Source organism: Mus musculus, chromosome 10 (genome assembly GCF_000001635.26).
Source record: "Mus musculus strain C57BL/6J chromosome 10, GRCm38.p6 C57BL/6J".
Taxonomy (NCBI): Eukaryota; Metazoa; Chordata; class Mammalia; order Rodentia; family Muridae; genus Mus; species Mus musculus.
Genome location: NC_000076.6, coordinates 76,792,942 through 76,818,101, shown reverse-complemented (window position 1 = coordinate 76,818,101; position 25,160 = coordinate 76,792,942). Strand labels below are relative to the sequence as shown.

Here is a 25,160-nt window from a genome sequence, read left to right as displayed (position 1 = left end):
TTAAAGAAAAGAAAGTGCATAATAAATAAACATAAGGAAGACCTTTAATTCTCACCATCAGGATATGTGAAACTTGGGTGAAGTGAGTTCTGACATGACCCCATGGACACCCAGATTCCAGGCCACAGTGGCTTCTTTCTCTGGCCCAAACTAGTGACTGCTGACACCATCAGTAGGAGACCAGGTGGTCACGCTGTGGAGTTCTGTGATGAGATCTGTGCTACTGACTGAGACACACACCTGTTACACAGCAGCATGGATGAGTCTCAGTGTCACAAAGGCTGGCCTGGAGGGGACAGGGGATGCTGCAGAATACTGCGGTGCTGTGTGAGAGCCATCAATGGCTGCCTGGCAATGCCTCACTTTGGATGTGAGTGTTCTAGGTTTCAAATTAGTTTTGTATGGTAAGTGCTGTGTGACATTTGAGCTATCCTTCTTTATTATTTGTGCCATGATTGTGTCTGCACCTAAAGTGTAAGTCCCGGGCACGTATGAAGTGCTGTACTTGTGCAAGGCAGGCCTCGGCAAAGCCTAGTTACTGGGACATGCGGAATGTGGCTAGCTGGAGTATTTTCCAGAATAATTTTGCTGACATTTCTGTCACTCTTAAAGAAGATTCTACTGTGACAGCCACATCTTGAGAAACCCCTGCTCTGGACAACTAGAGACATATGTTTGGGCTTCAGACACTGTTGTTGGCTGAGCCCAGGAATGATATCAGCCCAACAATGGACTCAGAGGTGTTTACCTGCAACACCCCAAGGGTCCCAATATCTCTGCACTGATTGGGAATTGTTTCTGACTGGTCCTTGGGAATGTATCCAGTGAACAATTTCTAGTGTCCAAAGACCCTGGGCCCATGGCATTAGGAAGAAAGGATGGGCCTGGAAGTGAACTGGAGTTGATACCAGAACTCCCTGCCTCACCTCTTCTGGTGGGGACCATATGGCGTCTCCTTTAGATCTTGCTCAGTAATGCTCTTGCTTGGCAGCCTCCACAACCTGGCTCCTTCTGGTGGAATCCAATAGCTTCAACTTTAAGGACCTAGATACCTAGCTTGGGGCTTTGAACTTTTTTTTTTTTTTTTTTTTGCTTATGCAATTTTTAAGTTCAGAAGTCTACATTCATATTTTGGCAAGTGAATACAGAGTTTAATTTTCATCTCCACATCCATTTCTTTGTCTGTCACATACACTGACATTTAAAAAAATAAAAAAGCCAAATGCATCCGAAATAAATTAAAGCAGCAGCAGTGAGTGAGGCTTTAGGGATTAGGCCATGAGCGGATTGAAGCCAGAGCAGCACCTCTGGGGCACTGCTGTCCTGGGGATTAAATCTAATCCTGAGCTGCATGCGGGAAGTGGGGCAGCTCAGTGCTGTCACGAGGCATGGAGGCTGAATACTTGAGCTGCCTTTGCACAGCTCCCTACTGAGTCAGCCCAGCCTGGACATTGCCAGAGCCCAGCAGATGCCCTGAGGCACACATGGACAGGTGACACCTCCAGGATACTGATGTCTGTGCACGTGCACGCAGATCCTTGGCAACCATGAGACTTGGGTGCAGGACTCTGTGAGTGGGAGGCAGGGGTCTTAGGGACTTTCCTGACTGTAGCCTCTGGCTCTAGTCACCAAGCCTCGAGTCTGTGGATTTCAGCGACCCTCAGGGGCCTGGATCGCAGGCTGCTTTCCCCTGGGTTCATCGAGGCCATTTCCAGATCAGCGCTGCCGAGAGGCCAGCCATCGGCTCGCAGGGTTTTAGAGCCTTAATTTGATCCTGTATAATTAGTCACACTCCAAGCTTCGGTTTGCTCTTGAGTTTTTTTGTACTTGTTATGTTGCTTCAGATTTGTCTAAACTTCCTTTTATGTTTTATTTCTCCAATGTGTTTCTCTTGCATTTTTCTTTCACTTTGCATTAGCTTTTCTGTGCGTCACTCATTTCTATTCCCTTTACATTCTTACACTGCTTGTCAGTGTCGCTTCTATCTGTAATCTTATTTTCACTTCAGTCTTTCATCCTTCTCCTTTTTTTAAAAAAAATTCATTTAGAAAGATTCTTAATGATCTCAGTTATATGTTTTCTGATTTATCTGAAGTAATATGCATTTTGCAGGACAACAGTGCGATATTACTGCCTAGACCTTGTGACACAAAGAGGTGACCTATCAAGCTAATTTAGCTTGTTTTTTTTTTCTCTGTCAGGGTTAATCATAATCAATGATTTTTGTCTTTGTTGATGAATGAGAGTTCTAAACTCATTGATGGCTGCGTGCCTGGGGCTTTGCCATGAACACCCTCCTGGGGAAACTGGCTTTGTTCTTCCCTTGCCCCACTCTGACCTCTATGGAGATCTTTGTGATCTTGGTGCCTGCTGTCCATTCTGCCTGCAGCCTTAGGAGAACCAGACTGCTAAAAGCCATGCCTACAGTGTTAATTCCCTTCCTCGTGGGGCTGATGGCCCTGTGCCAGGCCACTGTGTCACCACACTGCCAACCATGGAAAGCTTCCTTTGCCCTTGTCCTCATCCATGTATTAAAGAAGCAGTGATCCGTCCATATCTTTTCCCACTGTGCCCTCCCATGAGACTGAGCTATGTCTTAGGACAGGGGGATCGGCCTCATGGCATCTACAGGACTCTTCGCATTCTCTGAAGAAGCTTTCTAGGCAGGGATCAGGAAGCTCTGCATTGCATGGCGCATAGTTCTGAGGATGACAGAACATCCCATCTCTGGACTTGGTACTGTGCCATATGTGGCTGCCCTGTCCCTTCTTGCCTCCTGTATACAAAAGCTCCTCAACTAAGAGGAAGACCCTCTTAGAGCCAGCAGCAGGCCACTACAGAGCAGAATGTGTGTTCCTCAGTTCTTGCTGGGACACTTGGGCACAGAGTGTGCCATGGTCACAGAGGCTCCTCCCGACTAACTTCTAGGAGTGATAGGGGAAGCAGTTCACCCAGGTTTTAGGCTTCGGTCCTCATGCCTAGGGTTTAACAAAGGGAAGAGGCTCATTTTCCCACGGGTTCCCTTGTAGCTGTTTCCTTAGGAGGGGCAACCATACTTCCTGCCACAGGGACAGCATTTCATTGGAAATGGGAGGGACCCAGCGGCCATCTTGGAACAGAGCCCTTGTGACACTCTGGGAGCAGGGCCCAAGATTTCTTTTCTGTGACACCACATTAAGGAAGCGAACACACAGCAGTGGGCACGATAAACATTTGTCCCATCAGGCAGCAGCAGCGAGACTGCCTGGCGGCTTCATGACACCTGATGTGCTCCTTGTCCAACTTAGCACATTGCTTGGGTCTTAAAGGAGTCAGTGAGAGGCGGTGATAAGGTGGGGTCTCTCATCCTCTGGGGCCCAGTTCAGAGACCCCACTTCCCATAGCCCTTCCTTCCATGGCTGCTTAGGATTTGAATTTCCTGAAAATTCTTCTTTCCTGCTTATCATGCAGGCAGCATCTTCTCCTTCAAAAGATACATTTTGAAAAGCTTCCTTGATTCCTGCACTCTCACTACCTGTGGTCCTTCGTTTTGATAGTAGTCAGAATTTGGAGTTCTTGGTGTTTACTACCCACCACCAGTAAAAAATAATAACATGGACACAGATGTGAAACCAGGCACGTGTGTGGTGCAGCCATTTGTGCTTTAGTGAATTATCTTCACCCCACCCACTTAGATGTGCTTCCAGCTATTTCCTCTGGTTTGATCTGATCAGTGATACTGTGAATTATATTCAGTGCTTTTCCATTATCTGTGTGGGAGCTTACATGCTGTGCCTGATGAGTGTCCTGTCCTAGTACCCACATCCTATCTTCTGTCTATGTGTCTTTCTTACCTGCCCTGGCTGCATTCGTCACCCAGGTGTGGTGGAGACAGTACCTAGCACACATCTGTCTACACAAAGAATAAACTTACAAAGGTATTATGTAGCATTAGTCTACCTATGTACTGCTGAGCCTACATATTATCATTTAGTTTAAACTATTACCATTTCTGGCTAGCCCAGTGTTTCTCAACCTGTGGGTCAAGACCCCTTTGGAGTTGAATGACCTTTTCACAGGGATCGCAGAAAGCCATCAGAAAAATGCAGATATTTATGACTCATAACAGTAGCAAAATGACAGTTATGAAGTAGCAATGAAAATAATTTTATGGTTGGGGGTTACCGAAACATGAGGAACTGTATTAAAGGGTCACAGCGTTAGGGAGGTTGAGAACCCCTGGGCTAGGCAGAATCTGGGATTGGATCTTAGCTGAAATGCATGGTTCATTTCATTGTTTTTCCAATGCCTTTCCCAAGTGAACACACAATGGAATGCAACAAGGAAGCCTCCTCATTGTGCCGCTGCTCCCCAGGTCTTCCCCGTTACAATTTTAGTTTTTTAGTTTATTTATGGGTGGTGTGCATGTCAATGCTCATGTGCTCTAGCACACGTGGAGTCCCTGTTCTCTCTTTCTATCATGTGGGTCCCCAGGAGATGAGGGCAGCATGGCCTTAAACCTGCTAAGCAATTTCTAGTCTGTCTGATAAGATTTTGTTGTAGTATAGTCATCCTGTCATCACATGCTGACTGACATGGTGACTTTAAATTGTGCTTCCTCTTAACTGTTGAGGCTGACTGACTTTTGAGAAACAGCCATCCCTCCACATCCCCTGGGGTATTGGTCCCATATCTACCCCACAACTCCTCACACATGTCCCAGAATTCCCCAGATGCTCGTCAGATGGTACAGTATTTGATGGGACTCTCGCATACCTTTTTTTTTTTTTTTCTCGCATACCTTTTTATGTGCTTTAAATCATATCTAGGTAACTTAGAATACCTAATGCACTATAAAGGATCTGAACACAGCTGTCATACTGTGTTACTGAAGAAATACTATTTTTTTTTTAAAAAGTTCTGTCCAATATTTTTCCAAATATTTTTTAATCTGTTGGTTGAATATGAAAGCCACAGACACAGAGGCCAACTATACTATATATATATACTATATATGTGTCATATGGACACATCTTCATGATGTGCTTCTTAAAGGCTCCTGCCCCTTCTCCATGTGCAGCATAAAGATGTTCCTTGCTTTGGAAGCCTTAGTAGTGAAAGCCCATGCAGCAAACCTCTGCATATGGGCTGCCTTTCTCCCTGTTGACAGTGTCTGTGGACACAGAGAATCTTAATTCTAATGTGGTTCATCATCTCAGTCTTTGTCTTAGCCACTAATAGCTTTTTAGGTCTAAGGTAGTGGTTCTCAACCTTCCTAAAGTTACAACACTTTAAGACAGTTACTCCTGTTGCGGTGACCCCCAACCATAAAAGTATTTTGTTGTTATTTCATAACTGTAATTTTGTCATGGTTATGAATTGTAAATATCTGTGCTTTCTAATGGTCGTACATGACCCTTGTGAATGGATCATTCAACCCCCAAAAGAGTCTTGACCCATAGGTTGTGAACCACTTGTCTAAGGAGTCTTTTCCTTACTTTGTACAATATGCTATCCAAGGTTTCCAGTTGATGCTTACTGTTGGAACCACTGGGGTGGGCCTGAGGGTAGACTGTTTAAGGGAATGCTCAGGCCTCATGTTCCTACTTGCCTGCCCAGTTGGCTGAGTGCTACGTCCTGAAAGTCCATCCCCTGCTTGCCAGATGTTAAGCACCAGTTTCTGTCTCTTACGTCCTCCATCTCTTCTTCTCTCCTCACATCTAACACAGATATGCAGCTGTGGCTTTGTGTGGAATCCTAAACAGGAAGTCTTCCCAGCTTCTCTTTCCCAGCATCCATCCCAGATGGTAGCATCACAGTGCTGCCCTGGACAGTGAGCTGCAGGCCAGGACTGAAGTCACAGGCTCATGTTGCATGGTGGATGTTCTCCGTGGGATGTTCTCTGGCACTGCTCTTGACCCCATAAATTTTTCAAATGTGAAATGAATTTGCCTATAGAATTAACTCTCTATCTCTATATCTCTATATCTCTATCTCTATAGATGAGTTTGAAAGAAGTAATGTCCTCGGCTCTAATTATTTAAGTCTCTTGGATCTTCTTGGGTCTGCTTTTCTATGTAGAAATTCCATACATCACTTTTCTAGGGTTATTCCCCAATTCTGAACTTTAAAAAAAAAATTCTTCCAAATGGTATCTTTGTAAAATTTTACATTTTAACCTGGGGGGGGGTATAAACATGTTAGTTTAGTCACTGTGATAAAATCCCTTACGACTGCCCCTGGGCCTTCCTATGCCTACCTATCCTCTGTTGCAGTTTCCCGCCATGCCCATAATGGAAAGATGCATCCACTAAATACCCTGGAGGTCCTCACATGCTACATATCGGGACATGTGGCACTCAAGCAGGAAGTTACTAAAAGGCTGAAAGTACACTCAGAGGGAGTTCTTAGACCACCCAAGTCCAAGGTAGAGAGCTCTGCCACCTCCAAAGTAGCCCATTGCATGCAAGTTGCCAGGTCAGTACTTAACTAGAACTTCCAACCTGGTTTGGAGATGTCTCAGGATCCCTTGTTGAAGGCTACATCTAATCTTAGCTGTCCTTGGGCTCTGATTGGCTGGCCTCCCTGCTCTGCAGACCCTGGTCCATTTCATTGCTCTCTGAAATCATCGGCTATGTCCTTAGGCCATTGTATGTTCCAGATTGCAGTACTGAGCTGCACAGTAACCTTCAGATCAGATTAGAAGACATGAGGTCTTTGCTGTTGCATGGTGAATGGGCTCCATGGACTTCAGCTACTTCTGTTCCACAATGCTTAGCCCAGCATGGCCTCTCCTGCTCCCAGCTTCATTGTTCATAGACATCTTCTAGCAGGGGTCCAACTGTTCCTTTGCCATTCAAGATGCTTGTCCTGGATGATCTTCTAGGACCAGTCCTGCCTAGGGGATGTCTCACCCCATCTTCTTCTTCATTTTCTCAGGGATTCTGGAGTCACAGGAAATTCTTTCTACTTTCTATAGAGTATAGACTTTGACCTTTTTTCTACTAGAGCTTTGGCCTATAGGAAGCATATAGGACATAGATTTGCAAGACATGACAAGGATCCAGTGTTGACTTTGAACCATGATTGTTTTAAGCTGTCCTAACCCCAAGTCTGATTTCTCCACTGAACGGTGCCCCAATTATAGTTTTGGCTGTATTCACCCACTCTTCATGCCTGATCCCTGATGAGAACTACAGAAAGATAGTGATATGGAATGTTCCAGAATCTCTTTGTTGTGGGCCTATGGAAGGCCCTGATATGATTGAGTTCCTGCTTTAACCAGAGTGTCTGGGAGAGACAAAGAGCATGCAGAGATTCTGCTATCTGGGGTGCAGGACACAGTGATGGACAGGGCTTTTCCACACCCTGAATGCGAGATACAACTCTGTGTCTGTAATGTCAGAGGACTCAACTCTTACGCTTAGCCTCCACATTAAAGATATCAGTATTTTTTAAATGAGGACATTTGAGAAAGATGTGTATACTGATGTGGGTTGCATATTGGGATGGTATTATTATTATTTATTGTAGGATTTAGAGCTGTCAGCAGCGCTCATTGAAACCTGGCCCATTGCTTGAAAGAGAAGAGAAAGAGCACCGCAGGTTCCAGTCCAGGCCCATGAGTAGCCCCTGGAGCAAGGCAGAAGGGCTGAGCTCATTGCTCCTAGCCTTGTCACTTTTTGTCCTGACACTTGAGTGACAGCTGAACAGGCTATTTAGGATGTTCTCTGAAATCAAGGTTGTATAAGTCCCGAACATCTTTCTAATGCTAACTGTGACTGGCAAGAGCATTAAACTGCAGAAATCTCCCTCAGCCTGGATGGCCTCAAGGACCTACATACATTGTGAGTCTCTCAAGGAGAATGAAGCAGCTAATCAGCTTTGTCGGCTTCTGCTGCCATGGCCTCATGCACCCTGATGTGGGCAGTGAGCTGTTAAACAGAATAAATCAAGTCTGTTTGCTTTGCCCCCATCCCGCATCCCTCCTAGACAGCTGAGGCCCTGAGTGCAGCCTGGACAGAGCACAGATAATGAGAGCAGGCCAGAGCCACTGGCCTTGACAGCACTCACCATGGTTGCATGGCCACAGATGTGTGGCTGCCGGTGCTCTGCATCGCTGTCTTGCTGAGAGCTCTTATAATGAGGGACTCTGGGAAGTTGCACCTACTGAGGAAGTGATTGCTGGTGCAAGATCCAGGGTGCCTGTTAACTATTTCTGTGTTTCCCCTGAAGTCTGCTTCCCTTCTGCAAGAAATCTTGCCATCAGGACATTTACAATGTTAAGGTCTTGTTCCTCTAGTCTGAAGCACAGGTTCGTTTTTGAGCTGTGTGGAAATAGTGCATAATCAGCCTGCTGGTGGTGAGGAGCCTGGCCTGGAATCTGCCTGCTGATTATCTTCCTAGCACCTCCTTGCTCCATGTAAAGCAAAGGTGAGCCGTTGAGAGAGGACAGGAGGTGTATCTACACAGAGGGCAGACGTGTATACACACACTCACACTCATGGGCACCAATCGCACTTGGCTGCTGCCACTGAACAGTTGCCCCGCAGGACAGCTGCCCAGCAGGACAGTCACTCAGCAGTACAGTCAGCCAGCAGTACAGCCGCCCAGCAGTACAACTGCCCAGCCGTATAGCCGCCCAGCCGCCCAGCCACCCGGCCGTCCAGCTGTATAGTTGCAGAGCACTTCTTGCTACAGCAGCATCTCCTTTACTAGCATTTGTTGGCTTGAGTGCTATTTGAAAGAGTGATGAGGCAATTTGGTTTTTCAGAATTTCACTATAGTATTTCTGGTTATAAACTGATTTTTGCTGTTTTAATCAGTATAAAAATTAAAGGAAGGTTTGGGCTCTAGTCAAAATGCAGCACAAGCTGCTTTTTCCTTCCTACGGACCCACTGTGCCTTCTGGGAAGAACGTGTAGAACAGCTCCAGTGGAACGCTGATGTCAGGGACAGACTGGGAATCGAAGTCTAACTCAGCCTCTGGGTTTCAGCCTGGGCACAGAGGCGGCTCTGCCCAGAGATCAGAGGCCGTACTGCACTTGGATCTGAGCAGCAATGAGGGAGCCCCATTAGGACTCAGTGGAGAGACTCCACCACTTGTTTTCCTTTCCTTTAAAAAAAAAGTTCTACATAGGTTGTCCAAGGCAGTGATGACTCATACATCTAAACATAGAGGAAGGAGGGAGGAAGGACTAGGCCCAGGCCCAGGGTGTGAGGACTTCAACCTCTTCTCTCAGTCTCATCCTAGCCCTGGAGACACATTTGGTGGCCAGCAAGCTAAGACCCTGGCTTTTTCCCGGGAGGTATTGGGCTCTCACAGAGGATCAGCTAGAGAAAGTGATCTCTTACTTACTGTGTGTAACACCCAGGATGAGGCTCTGTATGTGTGGATCTGATAGCACGCAGCACAGCAAAACCTTTGACAAAAAAAAAAAAAAAAAAAAAAAAAAAGCCACACACACACACACAGGGAGTGACCCTCCCCCTCCCCCTTCCCTTTCCCCTCCTCCTGCTGTGATAATCTGTTGTGCAGTGTGTGCTGCACACTTGACAGCACGTGTCGGTACAACAGCATGTCACTGCACAACTTCATGCCATTGCAGAACCTCTTGTGGCTGCCCTGACATTGGAACTGTAGCACACAGGAAGCCCTGGACCTGGCCACCTGGAACTTCCCCCTAAGATTTATGCAACATTTGCAGTCATATGATAGTGAGTGGAGGGTCTACAGGTAACATTAAAATACCAAAACCCAATGATCTTGACCTATGGAGGGAGAAATGATTGACAGATGCCGGCCAAGGATGGCCTCATAACAGACTGACCAGAGACTTCAGGTACTAGGAGCCAGAATTCACCTTTTTGAAATAAATATAAAGGCAAAACAACCCACAGGGAATAGGAGGTATAAAAAATAAATGTCTTGGAACTGAAAAATATAATAACCAAAGTCATGTATTGTGTGGACTCAGTAACAGAATAGAAGTAACAGGGACCAGTCTATGGCATGAAGACAAATGAACGCCAGTAAACCAGACTGATGGATAGAAAACAGATAGGAGAAACTGACCAGAGTCTGAGGCGATGGGACAATACAAAGGATATGAATAGCTTGCTGTGTGTGCGGGTTATTCACTTAGTAGCTTGTAGTCTGTGTAATATGCTAATGTTTTAAGGCCTCCTAATTTTAAATGATTAAAATCGTATGAAATTTGCTTTCTAGCCAGAGAATGGAATTAAAATTTTTGTCAGCATCCAGATACTTGAAAAATCAAAGCACGTACCTCTACATGATGTAATGGTCAAAGAAGTATCAAAGGAAATTGACAGTTTGGACAATAAAAAAGTAATGCATTAAAGTTTTTTTCAGAGAGAGAGAGTGTGTGTGTATATGTGTATATATCAGTAAATCCAGCCTTGAGAATGAGTGTGGAATGCTTCATTGGGAAAGAAGAAAGGTCAGACAGTCCTGAGTTTCCAGCTGTGGAAATTTAAAACCAGAGCAATCATGCAGAAGGAAGGAAATGATAAAGTAGAGCAAGAGGCCAGTGAAGTCAGGGACAAAACCAAGGTGTTCCCATTAGAGCAGTTCAAGCAAGAGAGAAAAAGCAGTCTTTGTGTTCAAGAGCTTGACAGATTCCCGTAAGGTTTTATTTTAGGGGTTAGGTTCATGACAGTTTTCCTGGTCCTGTGTACTAGCCTTGGGAAGACCCCTTCTCTTCTGCAGCATGCTGTCTCCTCTTTCTGAAAATGGTGGCTTGAGTTGAGAGAATGGTCACTTGGAGGCATGGGGCAGATGCCTGGATGCTCTGCCAAGACTTGCGTGGGCCTCTCGTGGAAGTGTGGCTGGGACATCACAGTTCAGACTCCACAGGCTTTATTTATCCTGCTGTGGTTGAGACTGTCCCACAGAACCCCAACACTTCAAGTCTATGCTTCCTCATTGTACTCTGACTGACCCCAGCAGATCCTCGGAGGGTAGATGAAGCGGTGAATACCCAGGGAAGCCATGGAGACACATCTGTGATGATTGGCTCACTACCTCGGGGTACCAAAGTTGAGTGACAAGTCCCTTCTATAAAATAGTGCAGTATCACATATACTATATGCTTATCCTTTTAAATATTTTTCCTCGGGTGACTTACAATACAATTATAGTGCAAATGTTACATAGTTTTTATGCCATAACACTTGGAAAGAATGGCAAAACATATCTGTATGTGTTCAAGACAGGCAAACTAATATGTGCAAATGTTCCAACTGTTTACTAGAGAGTCTAAGATATTCTGAGCAGCAAAGCTCTGCAGGATGTGGACATAGTATGCTGCTAGGCAAATTCAAATCTTCTCTTGGAGAACCCTTTGGGAACTTCCTAGAATGGGAGGTTTCAAATAGCAGTTGGTTAAATCCAAGGTTGTGAGTATGGGGAGCCATATGTAATCTTGGATGTGTATAGAAATTGAATTGGTTCAGTGTTCATGGTGTGTGTTCCCTGTTCCTTAGGTGTGCTCTGAGCAGGACTTGGTGGTGAATGAAGGTGGCTGCTATGGTCTGAGTGTGCTTTCAGTGAGAGCAGGTTGAGAAGGGGGCACCCCATGTTCTTAGCCAACTTTGCCTGTGGCCATTTCCTCCTCCTGCTGTATTTTGAGGCATCCAGAGGCCTGCCAAACTAGGATGCCAACTTTTTCGCTGTTTGGCACTTCAGCCATCAGCATCAGGAGCCAGGTGAGCCTGGTAACAGTACTGTGTTACAGCAACACAGGCCAGACTCACAAGAGAGAGCATGAGCGCTCTGCTTACACAGAGGGGAGGAGCACATGATGGGGCTAGCACAGTAGGCTCTGGTGATGGTAACAGGCCCAGGTAAAATGGGGGTGTTGAGAGTACCCTTCTGCAGCCATCCCTGAGACATACATAGAGAAATCTAGTCATCCCAGAGAAGCCAGCCAGCTGGGCCAGAGAGTAGGGGGCAGGAGTAGATAAGACCCTGTGGACAGGTCTAGGTTGAGTCGTATGGAGGTGGGAAGACAAGAGGGTTCCAGGAAGAAGAGGGTGTGGCCTTTCCTCAGGTACCAGGCATATCAAGCTTTACACGTCCAACTTTGTGTTTCAAGGCAAGAGTAGTGGGAGTGTGGGAGTATCTGTGCCCGACCACAGCAGGATCGAGTTTGGCCTTTGGTAGTTGTCCTTAAGGGTGTTTCCTATATCTGCATAGGACTTTTTCATTTTAAAACACCTTCTATGGGTTCTGAATGTGCCAAAGGCTTCTCTTCTTACATTGGGGCGACTCTGTGTTTCTTCTGTTAATCTGGTGGGTTGTGCTGGTTGATTTCCATATCGCGTCATTACTGGAAGATTGGTTACTATGCATAACTGGTTCATATGTTGCCAAGCCCTGTTTATCAGTGTTCTGTGTGTATAAAACGACTCAACCAAGCAAATTAATATACCCTTCGCCTTGTAGACTTACCATTTTTGTGGTGATCTCATTCACTACGAGCCAGACATTTTCACGAGTATAAAATTGTGAACTGTAGTGACCATGCCATAAGATGCACGCTTAGCAGGCATTTCTCCTCTCTAACTGACACTTTACATGCTTTAACCGGAATTTTTCAATCCCCCACTCCACTCTTCTATTCTCTGCGTCTTTGAGTTCAACTTTAAAATTTCACATGTATATATTCATATATATTAAGCAGTATTATCAGTCTTAAGAGTAATAGGTATATTAAAAAAAAGGAAATCCCCCCCCAAATTCACATGTAAGTGACTTTGAGCAGTTGATTTCACTTTACACAATCCCATGCAAGGTCATCCATGTTGGACTGAATAACATGATTTTTAAACGACAGATTAGCATTCTATTGTGTATATATACAATCCTTTTCTTGTTAATCATAAGTTGTTGGACACAGATCAATTCCATGTCTTGTGTTGTGAATAGTTCTGCAGTGGATATGGAGGTGCAGATGTCTCTGGCATATTAATTTCATCTCCTTGAGTTCTGTGTCCAAGAATGGCATTTCCAAGAATTTCCGTATTCATGATGGTAGAACTAGTTACAGTTCTACCAATTGTGTACAGAGTGTCCCTTTCTTCCTTATTAATAGGATTTAGTCTCTTGATGACAGCACCAGGACACAGCTCGAGGTGGCATCTCTCTGTGGTTTGCTCTTGCAGGACCCTGGCTCTCATGTTCCCTGTTGAGAAATGTCTACTGAAGCTCCTGCCGCCTATCCTTCGCTATCTTGTGATGAGATGTCCTGTCTATTTTAGCCATCAGCCTGCATCAGAGGTCTGCTTTATAGATAGTCTTGTCCAGCTGCTGATCGTCTCCCTTACTGTGCAGAAGCTTTTTACTCTGATTGAATCCTGTTATCTGGTTTTGCTTTTGTTTCCTATGCTTTGGGGAATTTTTTTTTAAATCATTGCTGAAGCCAATGTTACAGAGTTTTTCCTAGTGGTTTTCTAGTTTCAGATCTTTCACCCATTGTCTTTTTTAATGTATGTATGTATGTTTGTATGTATGCAACATATTATGTGTTATATAAAAATAAAATGTGTATATAGCATGCATATAACATAATATGCTATGTCATATATGTACATGTGTGTATGTATGTGTATATGTATATGTGTGTATGTGTGTTATATATTATACATACATATCTAACATGTATACATATAACATATGTGTATAACATGTACATAATATAACACACATATACATATATAACATAGCATGTGTATATGTGTATATATGTGTATAAATGTGTATATGTGTATGTGTATATATGTATACACACAGAGGTAGAAGATAAGAATCCAGTTTTACTCCTCAGCTTATGGATACTCAGTTTTCTCAAGACCTACTCATCAAGGCAACCATTGCATTCCTGTGCTCAGTCTCCTGTCATCAGCATGGGGGTGGATGCTTTAGTCTACTGTCACCTTTAAAATGATACCATTTGCATTTTATTATTGAGCTGTTAGGGTTCAAGCCTGTCATTTCATTTTTAGTTTTCTGATTATTTTCTCATTTATGTGACTTTTAAGATTTCCTCCTGCCTTCCTGGGAGTTAAGCTTTTTTAAAAATTCCATTTTGATTTGTTAATAATTTAGGACATCATTTTATCAGTTTGAAGGGAAGGTAGAAAATTTCCCTTCCTGTACCCTGCCCCAAGAGATATGACTCATATCAGACAGTTCAGTCATTTTTACTTTAGCCGTTAGAAATAATTTTAGAAGTGAGAGAACAGAGGCCTATGGTATTTACCCTCACTTAAAAGTGCTCTTTTAAAATTATGATTATCAGCACATATTAATTATGCAAACTAGTGTGACATTCCCTGTAGTGAGTCCATATGTGTGTGCATATTGACATATTTTACCTGTTGTGTTGGTCAGCCCCTCCTACCACTACTTTTTTTGAGGAAACTCACTCCCCCACCCTCATGTGCTCCTGGAGTGGAGCACAGCTCCAGAGGTTTCTTGGTTTCTCTTCACCCTGGAGTTCTCTCTTCTCCTTAACTCCCCAAAAGCCTACTTTCCTGGACCCTGCAGTTCTTATCTGGCAGCCTTTTCCCTCTCAGCGTCTCCATCTCAGCCCTGCCTGGCTCTAGTCCCTGACGGGTAGGCCATGACCTGCCCATCTCTGCTGTCCCATGGTCTAGACCCCTATTCCATCATTGATGGTTTACATCTGCCATGCCTGTTCTTTAGATCTGTTACTAATTTGCTAAGGGTTTTGTTTCTCCACTAAGCCAGTGTCTTCTCGTTGAGCAGAACATATCCCTGGGCTTGGGGGTAAGAGTGCTTGCAGCATAAGTATGGAGATCTGAGATTAGATGTCAGCGCCAGCAGAAGCTGGACATGGCCCCTGCTCCCTGTAAACCTAGCCCAGGAAGGGGAGAGAGATGGTGCTCCACGGCTTGCTGGCCACTTGACTAACTAAAGAACACAAGTTCCTGAGACCCTGCCTCAAGGAAATAAGGTCGAGAGTGGTAGAAAGAATAGCCAATGTCCTCTTCTGGAGTCTTTATGCACAGTGCATTTACACACTACCACACAAAGAATATTCCTAGTTGTTCCAAGGAACATTTTTAAGATGGCTGCCGTGCAGATGTCAGCTAATATTAATGTCTCCGCTAGCTTGGAATTGGGCATCTACACCTTGCCGTTCATCCACTTTGAAATCTCTGTAGGTCTTGGCATGACAGGCAATTTTCTGCTGAAATCAGGACATTTAAACATTAAAGGCTTAAAGCTCTGGACCTTGTTGAAGCCTTTTTCAGCTAGTGGGAAGCAAAAGGGTAGAGGTCTATACTGCTGAGCCAGACCTTGGTCCCTCTCTGGCTTTGCAAGACAACATGGTCCCTTGTGGTTCACTGCAGCCTGCACTGCTACCATGAGCCAGGACTCACTGCCCCTGGGTTTGGAGGTGCCCAAAGCTTAGCCCTACGTTGAGGAGAGTTTGGCTGGACTAGGAGATGCCGCTTCAGGGTGTAGCCGCATTTACTACCTCCTACAGATCCTTTGACTGCGAGAACAGACCTCTGACTCATCTCTTCCCATCAGCAACTCTAGATTGATGCTTTTCTAGCTCCAAGTCTGAGAGACTCAGACAATCTCACCTGTTCTACCGGACAGCTCCTCATTCCCAATCTACAGAGAACGTTTGTGCCACCCCCTCTGTGTGTGCCTCTGTGTGGGTTTGTATGTGTCTGTGTCTGTGTCTGTCTTATCCTCTGATGCAGAAAGGCACTGGCCCAAGTGACTGATCACTCCTGACAGCCTGGAGCCCAAAGCACCAGGGGCAGGCGCTGACCTACTTTCTCCTTCCTGGGCTGGAAACATTTATGTAACAGACAGCCACAGGGCCTTCCTGTCCCCATGATGGGTAGGAGATGCCCCAGACTAGCCACAGTGTGATCCAGCTTATGGTCCCTTGCAAATCAACCCTAGCAGAAGCAGGGCTTCCTGTAAGGAGGACTTGGCTTGGTTTATCGCATGTTATTTGGTGTCGCTTGAGTCTCCTGAGCCAGATGCTTGTCTCCTGCTGAGATTCTTCTCCATGAGCTCAAGCTGGGGTCCAGCAGTCCTTGGGGCCTATGCAAATGCCACGCTCAGCAGAACTTCCCATCTGCCTGTGCTTTTTGTCCAGAGCAGTGAGCAACCAGCCACATAAGACAGCAACTTCCAGAGAGCTACCCAAACCCAACCCATAGAGCTGAGCTCCCACATTCCCTGTCTGTCTTCTCTTTTCATGCTTGCCAGCTCCAGAGTATCTCCTGAGAATGGACAGCTATGTCTCTTGCTTTTAGAAACTGTACTGAAGCCACTCCTTCCCCTCCCCCCATCCACTCCCCCAGCCTCCACTGCTGTCTTCTAGGCCTCCCTAGTGTATATGCTACCCTGGCTAATATTGTTGGTATCTCCCTGGTGGGAGTGAGCCATCCTCTTGCTTGCTTGCTGCTTCATAGGGTACTGGCCCAGAGCCTGTGGAGAACTCAGTAAGGGGAGCTGCTCACCAGGAAGCCCTGATCCTGGATTCTGGGCCGCCCACGTTGGTACAAAGTCGTCATGTCACTTTCCACAAGCACGCTCCTGTAGCTGTAATCTCTGCCTGCAGATAATAAACTGATGTCCTAATTTAGCCCCATAAAGTGAACCACTAGCTGTTGTGCACAGATCAGCATGGTGCAGGGAGAACATCTTAGTTTTAGTGGGAGAACTGCAGCCAGAGACTGAAGTCATGTTAGGGAAGGCTGCCAATAACTGGGCATAGAGGGGCGTGGGTATAGGAGCCTTTCTAGATGGCTGACAGCAAAGACTGGCCCTCAAGGGGGGCAGGTCATGCTAACCTAGAGGCTGCTCCCTGCTGTGACAGCAAAGTGGACATAAGAAACACAAGAAGCAAGGAGGCTCACCAGTCTGGGTAGCCTAGCACTGGCTTCCCCTAGAACTTCTTGAGATGTCTGGCTTCTAAGCGGGGCATCCTTTATGACGGAGGGAACTGAGTCTAAAAGGCTTAAGTGCTCTGCCTAGGGTCCCATGGTTAGGACCCAATTCTGTACCTCTCCTCCTATGGTGGTGACAGGCATCCCCACTCGCCTGGAGGCTGAGTCCCTGGAGGCCAGAGCATGGTTCTAGGTCCAAAGAAGAGTGCCCGTGGTCACAACCGTGCCTTTTTGTTCCAGGTGACGCCATCTGGGCCCCACCCATCCTTCCTCACAGCACCCTCGGCACCTTAAGCCACCACCCTGAGCTACATTTTGGAGGGAAGATGGAATCTAAGGTCTCGGAAGGTGGCCTGAACGTAACCCTGACCATCCGCCTACTGATGCATGGAAAGGTGATATGGGCTGAGGTCGGGCAGAAAGCGGGCCACCAGGGATCTGCTCTGTGCTTCCCCGTAGGCAACACAATCTCAAACCCACAAAGCTATTGCATGTGCAGTCCAAATGACACTTTCCTTAGAGCTACTCAAGACTGGTTGACCTAACACATATACCTTAATACCCCAGTGCCTGACTGCTATAGGTGGGTGCTGTCCTGATAGCCAGGAGTCACACCTCCCCACCTGGCCCAGCAAGACAGAAGCTCTTAACCTGGTGCCCTGACCTCTCTCCTTCTACCCTGAGAGATCTAGCTCCTAGCTTTTGTGCACTATTTTGACTACTAGAACAACAGTTCTGGAATATCCAGCTCCCCCAGAAAGCATGTCCCCTTGCACCCAGACATCCCTTTCCATGGTGGACAGTGTCCAATCCTTCTTACTCGTAGCACGTCCCCACATGGGATTCTCTACAGATTAGCCCACAGTTCCTATGATGGCAATGCCACACAGGACCATTCTCTCCTCTTGGTTCTTGAGCCCATGCTTTGCCTCCACAGGGATCAACAGCAGCTCTAGCATTCCGAGAGTTTGGTTAAAATAGTGAGAAAAGCAGGTCAGACTTTGAAAGAGGTTATTTTTCCATGGCAGAAAGTCAGGTGGCCCTGCCCCAAGCAACAGACCGTGATGGAAGCTTCCTGGAGCTGTCCTGTGGGCTGGGACAGGCTGGGGCCAGTGATCCAGGTGATCATATACCCCACAGTCATTGACATCCAAATGCAGAATGGTGGAGGCCATGCCAGGGGCTTCTCCAAGTGTCCTACCTCATAAACCAATGTGGCAGTGCTGTGTTCTTAGGCAGGGGCATTACTTCCTGTCCATCTGTGGCAGGGTCTCCTTGAGGCCTTAAGTGCAGGGGTGACTCTCTCTCCTTGTTTATCTAGAAAGCATCTGACTGTCTGCCTTGCTCCTAGGCAGTTGGCTAATTGAGCTCAGCTCCATTTCTGATCCCCCTGGTCAGCTAGGCATAGAGAAGCTGGACAACCCAACAGACACATGTTCTGGCTGAGAGCCTCAGCTCTCCCTGGGGCAGGGGACGACTCGGTCGGTGCCCTGGTGCACACAGGCCCTGGTACCACCCCACACTGTAAACGCTTTACTTCTCCCTCACGCCAGCCCCAGAGTGCCTTGTGACATCATCTCTCTGTGATTTTTTTCCCTACAGGAAGTTGGAAGCATCATCGGGAAGGTAATTATTGAGTGACTTGTGTCTTTCTTGGTTCTCTAGAAGCTGACAGACAGAGACAGCAGTAGCCCCTGGTGCTGACTAGCCCCAGCAGTTACACAGGCCCTCACTGGCACTATCCTAGAGGAAGTCAGAGTCCCAGGAAGCTCTGCCCTGGCAGCTCTGTCTATGCCCCTCCCTTCCTGAACCTACTGTACTGTGAGTCTTGCCGTTGGCTCTGGGTGCATCTCACACACACACACACACACACACACACACACACACACACACACACACACACACACACACGTACGTGTTCTTCCTCGGCCCTGGCAGGGCCCCCGCTGGGCACTTTGAAGCTTCCTGTTCCCACTTCGGTGCCTGGTACCTCTGGGTTTCAGACATAGGAAGCATTACTGTCCTCCTCTCAATACAACGAAAGCGAAAGCTGCTTCCCAGAGTAGGGGAGTGCAGGGGGATCAAAAGCTCACTGCCGTGTGAAAGAGGAGAGACTGCCCTCCTGGATGCTGTCTGTATTTTGGTTATCTCGTAACCCTAGCTCCTGCCAGGCATCACACCTGCTACTGGATCTGTAGCGCTGTCATAACAACGGGCCTGAGTCTGATCAAAGCTCACCCACGTGACCAGCTCCACCTCTGGGTGACTGTACCTCCCTTCCCATGCCTCGGCTTATTCATCTGTGGTGCCCCTGGATTGTGGGCCCCAGTGAGTAAAGAGACCAGCTAACTCACGGGGGCTGGCAAGGACAGGGAGCAGACCAGAGGTAGGCAGCCCCCGCACCCCCCACTAGCAGCCAGGGCTAGGCTGTGTCAGGCGCAGGGACCCTCTGTGCCCCTGGCAGTGACAGACTTCCTTATGTGTCTCCATTCCAGAAAGGAGAAACAGTAAAGAAGATGCGTGAAGAGGTGAGTGTGCTCTGCCCTAAATGTTATCCCCTCCCCAGGTCAGGTTGGCCAGCCCTAGGGGGTGGAGAATGGTACTGCTGTGGCTCTCATGGACCTGCCCTTGTATCAGGGATGCTAGGCAACGAGGGGCAATCCTCTCTGACATGCTACACAAACAGCATCCAGCTTGTTGAGGCCATAAGCTCTCCTAGGGACCACTGGACCTCATACTAATTAAAATTCTAGCCAGGTGGTGGTAAGGAATTGCAGCACTCGGGAGGCAGAGGCAGGCGGATCTCTTGAGTTTGAAGCTAGCCTGGTCTACAGAGTGAGTTCTGGGAGAGCCAGGGCTACACAGAGAAAACCTGTGTTATAACAACAAAAACCTACTCTGGGAATGCATGATGATACATGCTTGTAACCCCAGCACCAGGGAAACAGAGACAGGGGCCGAAGAACAGAAGTTCGAGGCTGTTCTCCATTACACAGGGAGTTTAAGGCCAGCTTGGTTGCATGAGACCCTGTCTTAAAAGACAAAAACAAAACCTTAGGATTTCCAATTTGATGAGGATTCCTGGCAAGGATTTCACTGTTTAGAATGAGATTTTTTATTTTTTTAAAGCATGCTTCATTTCTAGTGTCTGTGCCTAAAGTTGTGTGCAAGCTTGGAAAAACCAGGCCCACATGAGATAGCTTTCATCTCCCACCAGCTACCTTTTCTCTCCTCTCACCTTAGAGTGGCGCCAGGATCAACATCTCAGAGGGAAACTGCCCAGAGAGAATCGTTACAATCACAGGCCCAACTGACGCCATCTTCAAGGCCTTTGCTATGATCGCGTACAAGTTTGAGGAGGTAAGGCACAGGTTGGCACGTTTGTGAGACCCAGTCCCAGCCGTAGCCTGTCCATCACTTTGCCTCACTGGTTGAGGCACTGGCTTGCTTTGTGATAAGGTGGCCTTAAGAGTTCTAGTCACCTTCAATACCCTGCCTCTGTCCAGCTTGTGAGGACCAGTGTCCTCCCTGTCTCCTAAAGTTCATCCTCGTGGTTTCCCAGGCACCATGGGTAACCTCAGAACACAGGCCTCCCGCCTCCCAACACAGCTGCGGGTGTGTCTCTTAGGCTGTGTTCACACCTTCAGGGCCTGGCTGGCACAACTCTGGTTTCAGCTGCAGTGCCCCCCACCCCAAGAGTGTCTTAGCTAGAGACAGAAGGACATTTTTATGTTGGGACACATTCACATCTACATACGTATATCCACATACATGTATAATATATCCACATCTACATACATGTGTAATATAATATATCCACATACATGTGTTGTAATCTATCCACATACATCTGTAATACTTCTATGTGCTCTTCATGGTTTTACTATTTCCATTTAATTCATACATGGTGATGACCAAGCTGGCATAGTTTTTCTGTCATCAATAAGGGTGGTTAAGTCGTCCAATCATGAGGTTGGCTCTGTGAGTATAAGCAAAATGAGAACGGAAAGGCTGTATATACGTAGAGCTCGCTATATAGCAAGAGATCAGCCTTGGTCTTTTATTACTGGGGGAGGAGAACATCACATAATGGACAGAGGGAAGTTTTAGGGATGCCCTAAGGGTGGCTGTGGGTATGAGAACAGCCACTGCTACGTGAAAGTTGTGAACTTTACAGTTGCCTGGTTGATAACTGCAATGACTGCTTTCCTAGAAGGAAGAGAAGCTAGCCAAGGCATTGGGGGCCCATGAAGGGCCAGGTATCTGTCACTGATTGGAACGCTACTGCTGAACCTCTCTACATCTCAGTGGATGGAACCAGATTCCCCAGTGTTATCCTAAGCTCTCTGAATCAGTGGTACTCTGGGAGATGGAGGGCTAATAATATGTCCTATCCCAGTTTTCATAAATTAAGGAGCGATGAGGGAGGAAGGTATATTTTGAGTGGATGACAAGCGAGGGCTGTTTAAATGAGAGGAGGAGCAATAGACACAACCGCTCAACTTCCTGTCAGTGTAAGAGACCTGAGCTATCCACTTACAAAGTGAAGTGCTTCATATTGCCTCATAGTTCTAGAGTTTGTAGCCTATGGTGAGGCAGGACTGCTGCTTTGAGGCTTCTGGTGGGAGCAAGCCATACGTTATGGTAGGAGCACATGTATAGAAGAATCATCCACCTCATGGCCAGGACATGAACATAAGAAAGAGGCCAGGATCCCCCCAGTGCCCTTTGCTAGCATATCTCAGAGGAGGTAAAGTCCTCAAGGCCCGTCTTAGGTTTCGACTCCCTCTCAGTAGTGTCAACTGAGAGCCTTTGACAGATGAATATTTGGAAGACATTACCCATGAAGTTTTACCCTTAGCCCTAAAGGCTTAGATTCATCTTATAATACAAGACGTATTCAGTCCAAACTTCCAAAGCCCCCAAAGTCATAACTGTTGTGACATCTATCAGAAGCCTGAGTCTCGGAGAGAAAAAAGGCAAAGTTCTGTGGACCCTTACAAAAATCCAAAACAGGTTATATACTCAAGATATAATGTAGACATTCCCATTCCAATCATTCCAGAAGGAAGGAACTGGGGTTGGGGGAAGGGAATAGGATGGAACTGAGCCAAAACAAACCACCTTGCAGGGCAAGCTCCTGTAGTCATATGTCTGGTTTCCAAAGCTTACCGTGGAAGGAAGGCATGAGTAATTAAAGACTGTAAGGACTTGGGTCCTGCTTGGTGGTGTTTTTTGTTGTTGTTTGGTTTGCTTGTCTGCTTTTGTCAAACTAAAGTCATTTGGGAAGTGGGAACCTCAATTAAGAAAAAGGCTCTGTCAGATTGGCCTGTAGGCAAGTCTGTGGGGATTTTCTCTTGATTTGATTGATGTGGGAGGGCCCAGCCCATTGTGGGTGGGGCCATCCCTGGCCTGGTGGTCTGTGTTCTATAAGAAAGCAGACTGAGCAAGGCCATGGTGAGCAAGCCAGTAATCAGCACCCCTCCATGGCCTCTGCATCAGCTGCTGCCTCCAGGTTCCTACCTTAAGTTTCTGCCCTGACTTCCCTTGGCGATGGAATGTGACCTGGGAGTTGCAAGCTGGAATAAACTTTCTTCCCCAGGTTGCTTGCCATCATAGTGTTTTATCCTAGCATTAGAAAAGTAACTAAGGTGACCATAACTCTGCTACTGAGTTACGTAACTCTGTTACTGAATACTGCCTGAGCTCCCATACCTTCCTTCGACCCTCGAGTTCTTACTTGCTTGCTGCCTACAAACGCCAGTGAAGACCGCCAGCTTGAGCTATGCGTAGCCCCCTGTGTTGCCATTCAGTGTCCTGGGGTTCTTTAGCTTCACCTGGAAAGAGAGCATAGGTAGATGGAAACTTCCAGTGCTGGCCTCTTGCAGCTTTGGTGTTCTTCACCACTTGACAGCAGTGCCCAGGGGCAGCAGTCAGGCAGAAGCAGAAACAAGTGGTTCTTGCTAGTATTACCGTCCTATAGACCACAGGCATTGGGACACTTAACCCTGCAAGCGTTACAGTCCTGATGTCAGGGTTAGGTATCACGTGACCTTTGGCTATCCACAGCAGCAGTTGGCTTAAAGTTCTGAGCCTGGGGTCTAAGATCCTATGGCCCTGAAGACTTGACAGTTCTCTGGAAACTCTTTTGATAACCAGTGCCTGCAGGTTCTCTTCTCTTGCCCCTTCCAGTGCTTGCTCTCCCTTCACTCTGGCTCTGTTGCTGTCTCTGTCTCCTTATTTATTCCTCCTTTCTTCTTCCTTCCCTGGTCATTCTTAAACTTCAGCTGCTTCTTCAGTTATCAGTGGCTGCTGCCTAGACTTAGGATACACTGGGACCACGTTCGGGAGCCAGGATGCAGCTGCTGTATCTGCTGCTGCTCTGGAACTGGGCTCTAGTTGCAGTCGGGATCACTTAATCATAAGCATCTCTTCCTCCTAGGGGCAGAATCCCAGTAAGCAATCGGGATCCTCGGGTAGCAAGGTGCTACACTGGTGCCACTGGGCAGATTCAACCCAGGGGTGCCACCAGTGGGGGAGTCCCAGGCCTATGCAAGTGGCTGCTGCTTCAACTGCCAGCAAGTAGTTGCAGGCACTTTGCTCTGAGAAACCAGCGCCCGGGTCTCAGAGACCAGGTGCCTGTCCCTAATAGGGCTGTTGGGGAGCTTAGTATTAAAGAGTATTGTGTCTGAGTGTGGGGTTGGGGAGGATTCAGCCTGTCTGTGGGCCGCACTACCCTGGGTCAGGTTTACCTGTCATTCACTGGATCTTCAGTTACCAGGTTGCTGAGTGGTAGAAATGGTGTCAGTGAGACTGGGCTCCTGTGGTGCCCACAGGATCACAGCCAATGCTTTCCCAGCCACAAAGCCAAAGCTGAAGGCCAGCATTTGTTCAGTGGGCAAGCTGTGCCCAAAGCCAGCCTTGCCACGGCCACCATGTTCTACAGTCTGCTTCTGTCTTTGTGTTAGCCTGAGCTAGTAAAACTGGTCTTTACTGGGGACCTGATGTTGCAACACCGGGGGAGGCACCCCAGAAGACTCCATTGAATCCTTGAATAAGCCTGAGCTGCCTGCTTAAGGACAGGAGAAGGAGTTTTTGGACAAATCACGGTCTCTAAGGTTTGTATTTGGGATTAATCCACTAGTGATAATAGAATATTGCACACACACCCCCAACCAAGTTAGAAATAGTTTCACAGGGCCTGTGACCACAAAAGATCTGGGACAGCTACTCAGACAGCCCTGGCCAGGGCTGCTCCTTCAGGACAGTCAGCTGTAGTCTCTTGCATCATGTGTCTCAAGGTATTCATTTGTGTTGAGATGGCTGGTGCAGGTCTAAGGGCAGCCAGCTGTTCGGTTGATAGTCCTTTATACCCAAGGCAGCTTAGATAGCAAGAGAATGTTCAATAGCTTCTAATTAGGGAACCAAAATTTCATATCCCTAGTGATAGATATTTTAAAAGAATATTTACAGTAAAGTTGGAGAATGTATCATTAACACTATCAGTAATTTAAAATAAATGTTTAGAAAGAGCTTTAAAACCTGCCCAGTATCCAGGGCTATGGATTCATCTCTTCTTTCTCATGTGGATACAACTTAATGGTGTCTAAGTATCCTCCTGGGGTAGGCCTAGGCCATCCTGGATGGGCAAGGCTCTCTTCTTAAAGCCTCTGCTCTGAAAAATGGTTGAGACAAAGATGCACTTACACATCTCTGAGCCTGAAATGACAGCGGCCAGACTAATTGATATATCTATTCCAGGCATCGTCCGCCATTGCCCTGGTCCAAAGAACTTGGCTTCAACTCAGTGATGCTTAAATCTCTGTGGCCACTGTGTCACCCTTTGCTGTCTGTACCTGTGAACATGTTCCTTCTCTGGGAAAAAATGCAAAATTTCTAGCTTTGTGCTTGTTTTGTTTTCCTCCCTTAAATTGCAGCAGGGTCCTGATCTGGCCTAGCAAGCTCTCTACAACTGAATTGAACTTAGCTTGCTCTTCATCTTCACTTGTGATTCTCATGGGAAATTTGGCTAAGAGCAACCAATGCTACCCATGTCTTTCTCTCTCCCTCCCCCTCTCCCTTTCTGCATGTGCATGTGCATGTGTGTGTGCTGTGTTGTCTTTAAATCTCATGCTCTCTATTCCTCCCAGTGGAGTCCTCATTTCCACTGCAACCTCATCAGTGCCCCTCACCCTCCCCACCCTCGTCCACAC

The 25,160-nt window shown here is 46.8% G+C and overlaps 1 protein-coding gene across 40 annotated transcripts in view; it reads left to right on the top strand.

Moving 5' to 3' along the window:
* Positions 1 to 25,160, top strand: part of Pcbp3 (poly(rC) binding protein 3) — a 200,264-nt gene that overhangs the window by 144,016 nt on the left and 31,088 nt on the right. For 34 of the 40 annotated variants that reach the window (XR_380424.4, XR_380425.4, XR_871722.3 and 31 more), the window contains 4 exons: positions 17,188 to 17,342; positions 18,550 to 18,573; positions 19,443 to 19,475; positions 20,191 to 20,307. Coding sequence is in view for 26 of the 40 variants with exons in the window: in XM_006513926.4 (XP_006513989.1) it covers positions 17,188 to 17,342; positions 18,550 to 18,573; positions 19,443 to 19,475; positions 20,191 to 20,307 (329 nt within the window). In the remaining 14 variants the exon portion in view is untranslated. Of the gene's footprint in view, positions 1 to 1,360; positions 1,493 to 13,167; positions 13,283 to 17,187; positions 17,343 to 18,549; positions 18,574 to 19,442; positions 19,476 to 20,190; positions 20,308 to 25,160 lie in introns of those variants that run through there. The other 6 variants (XR_003948756.1, XM_030245196.1, XM_011243517.3 and 3 more) reach the window with 2 other exon arrangements.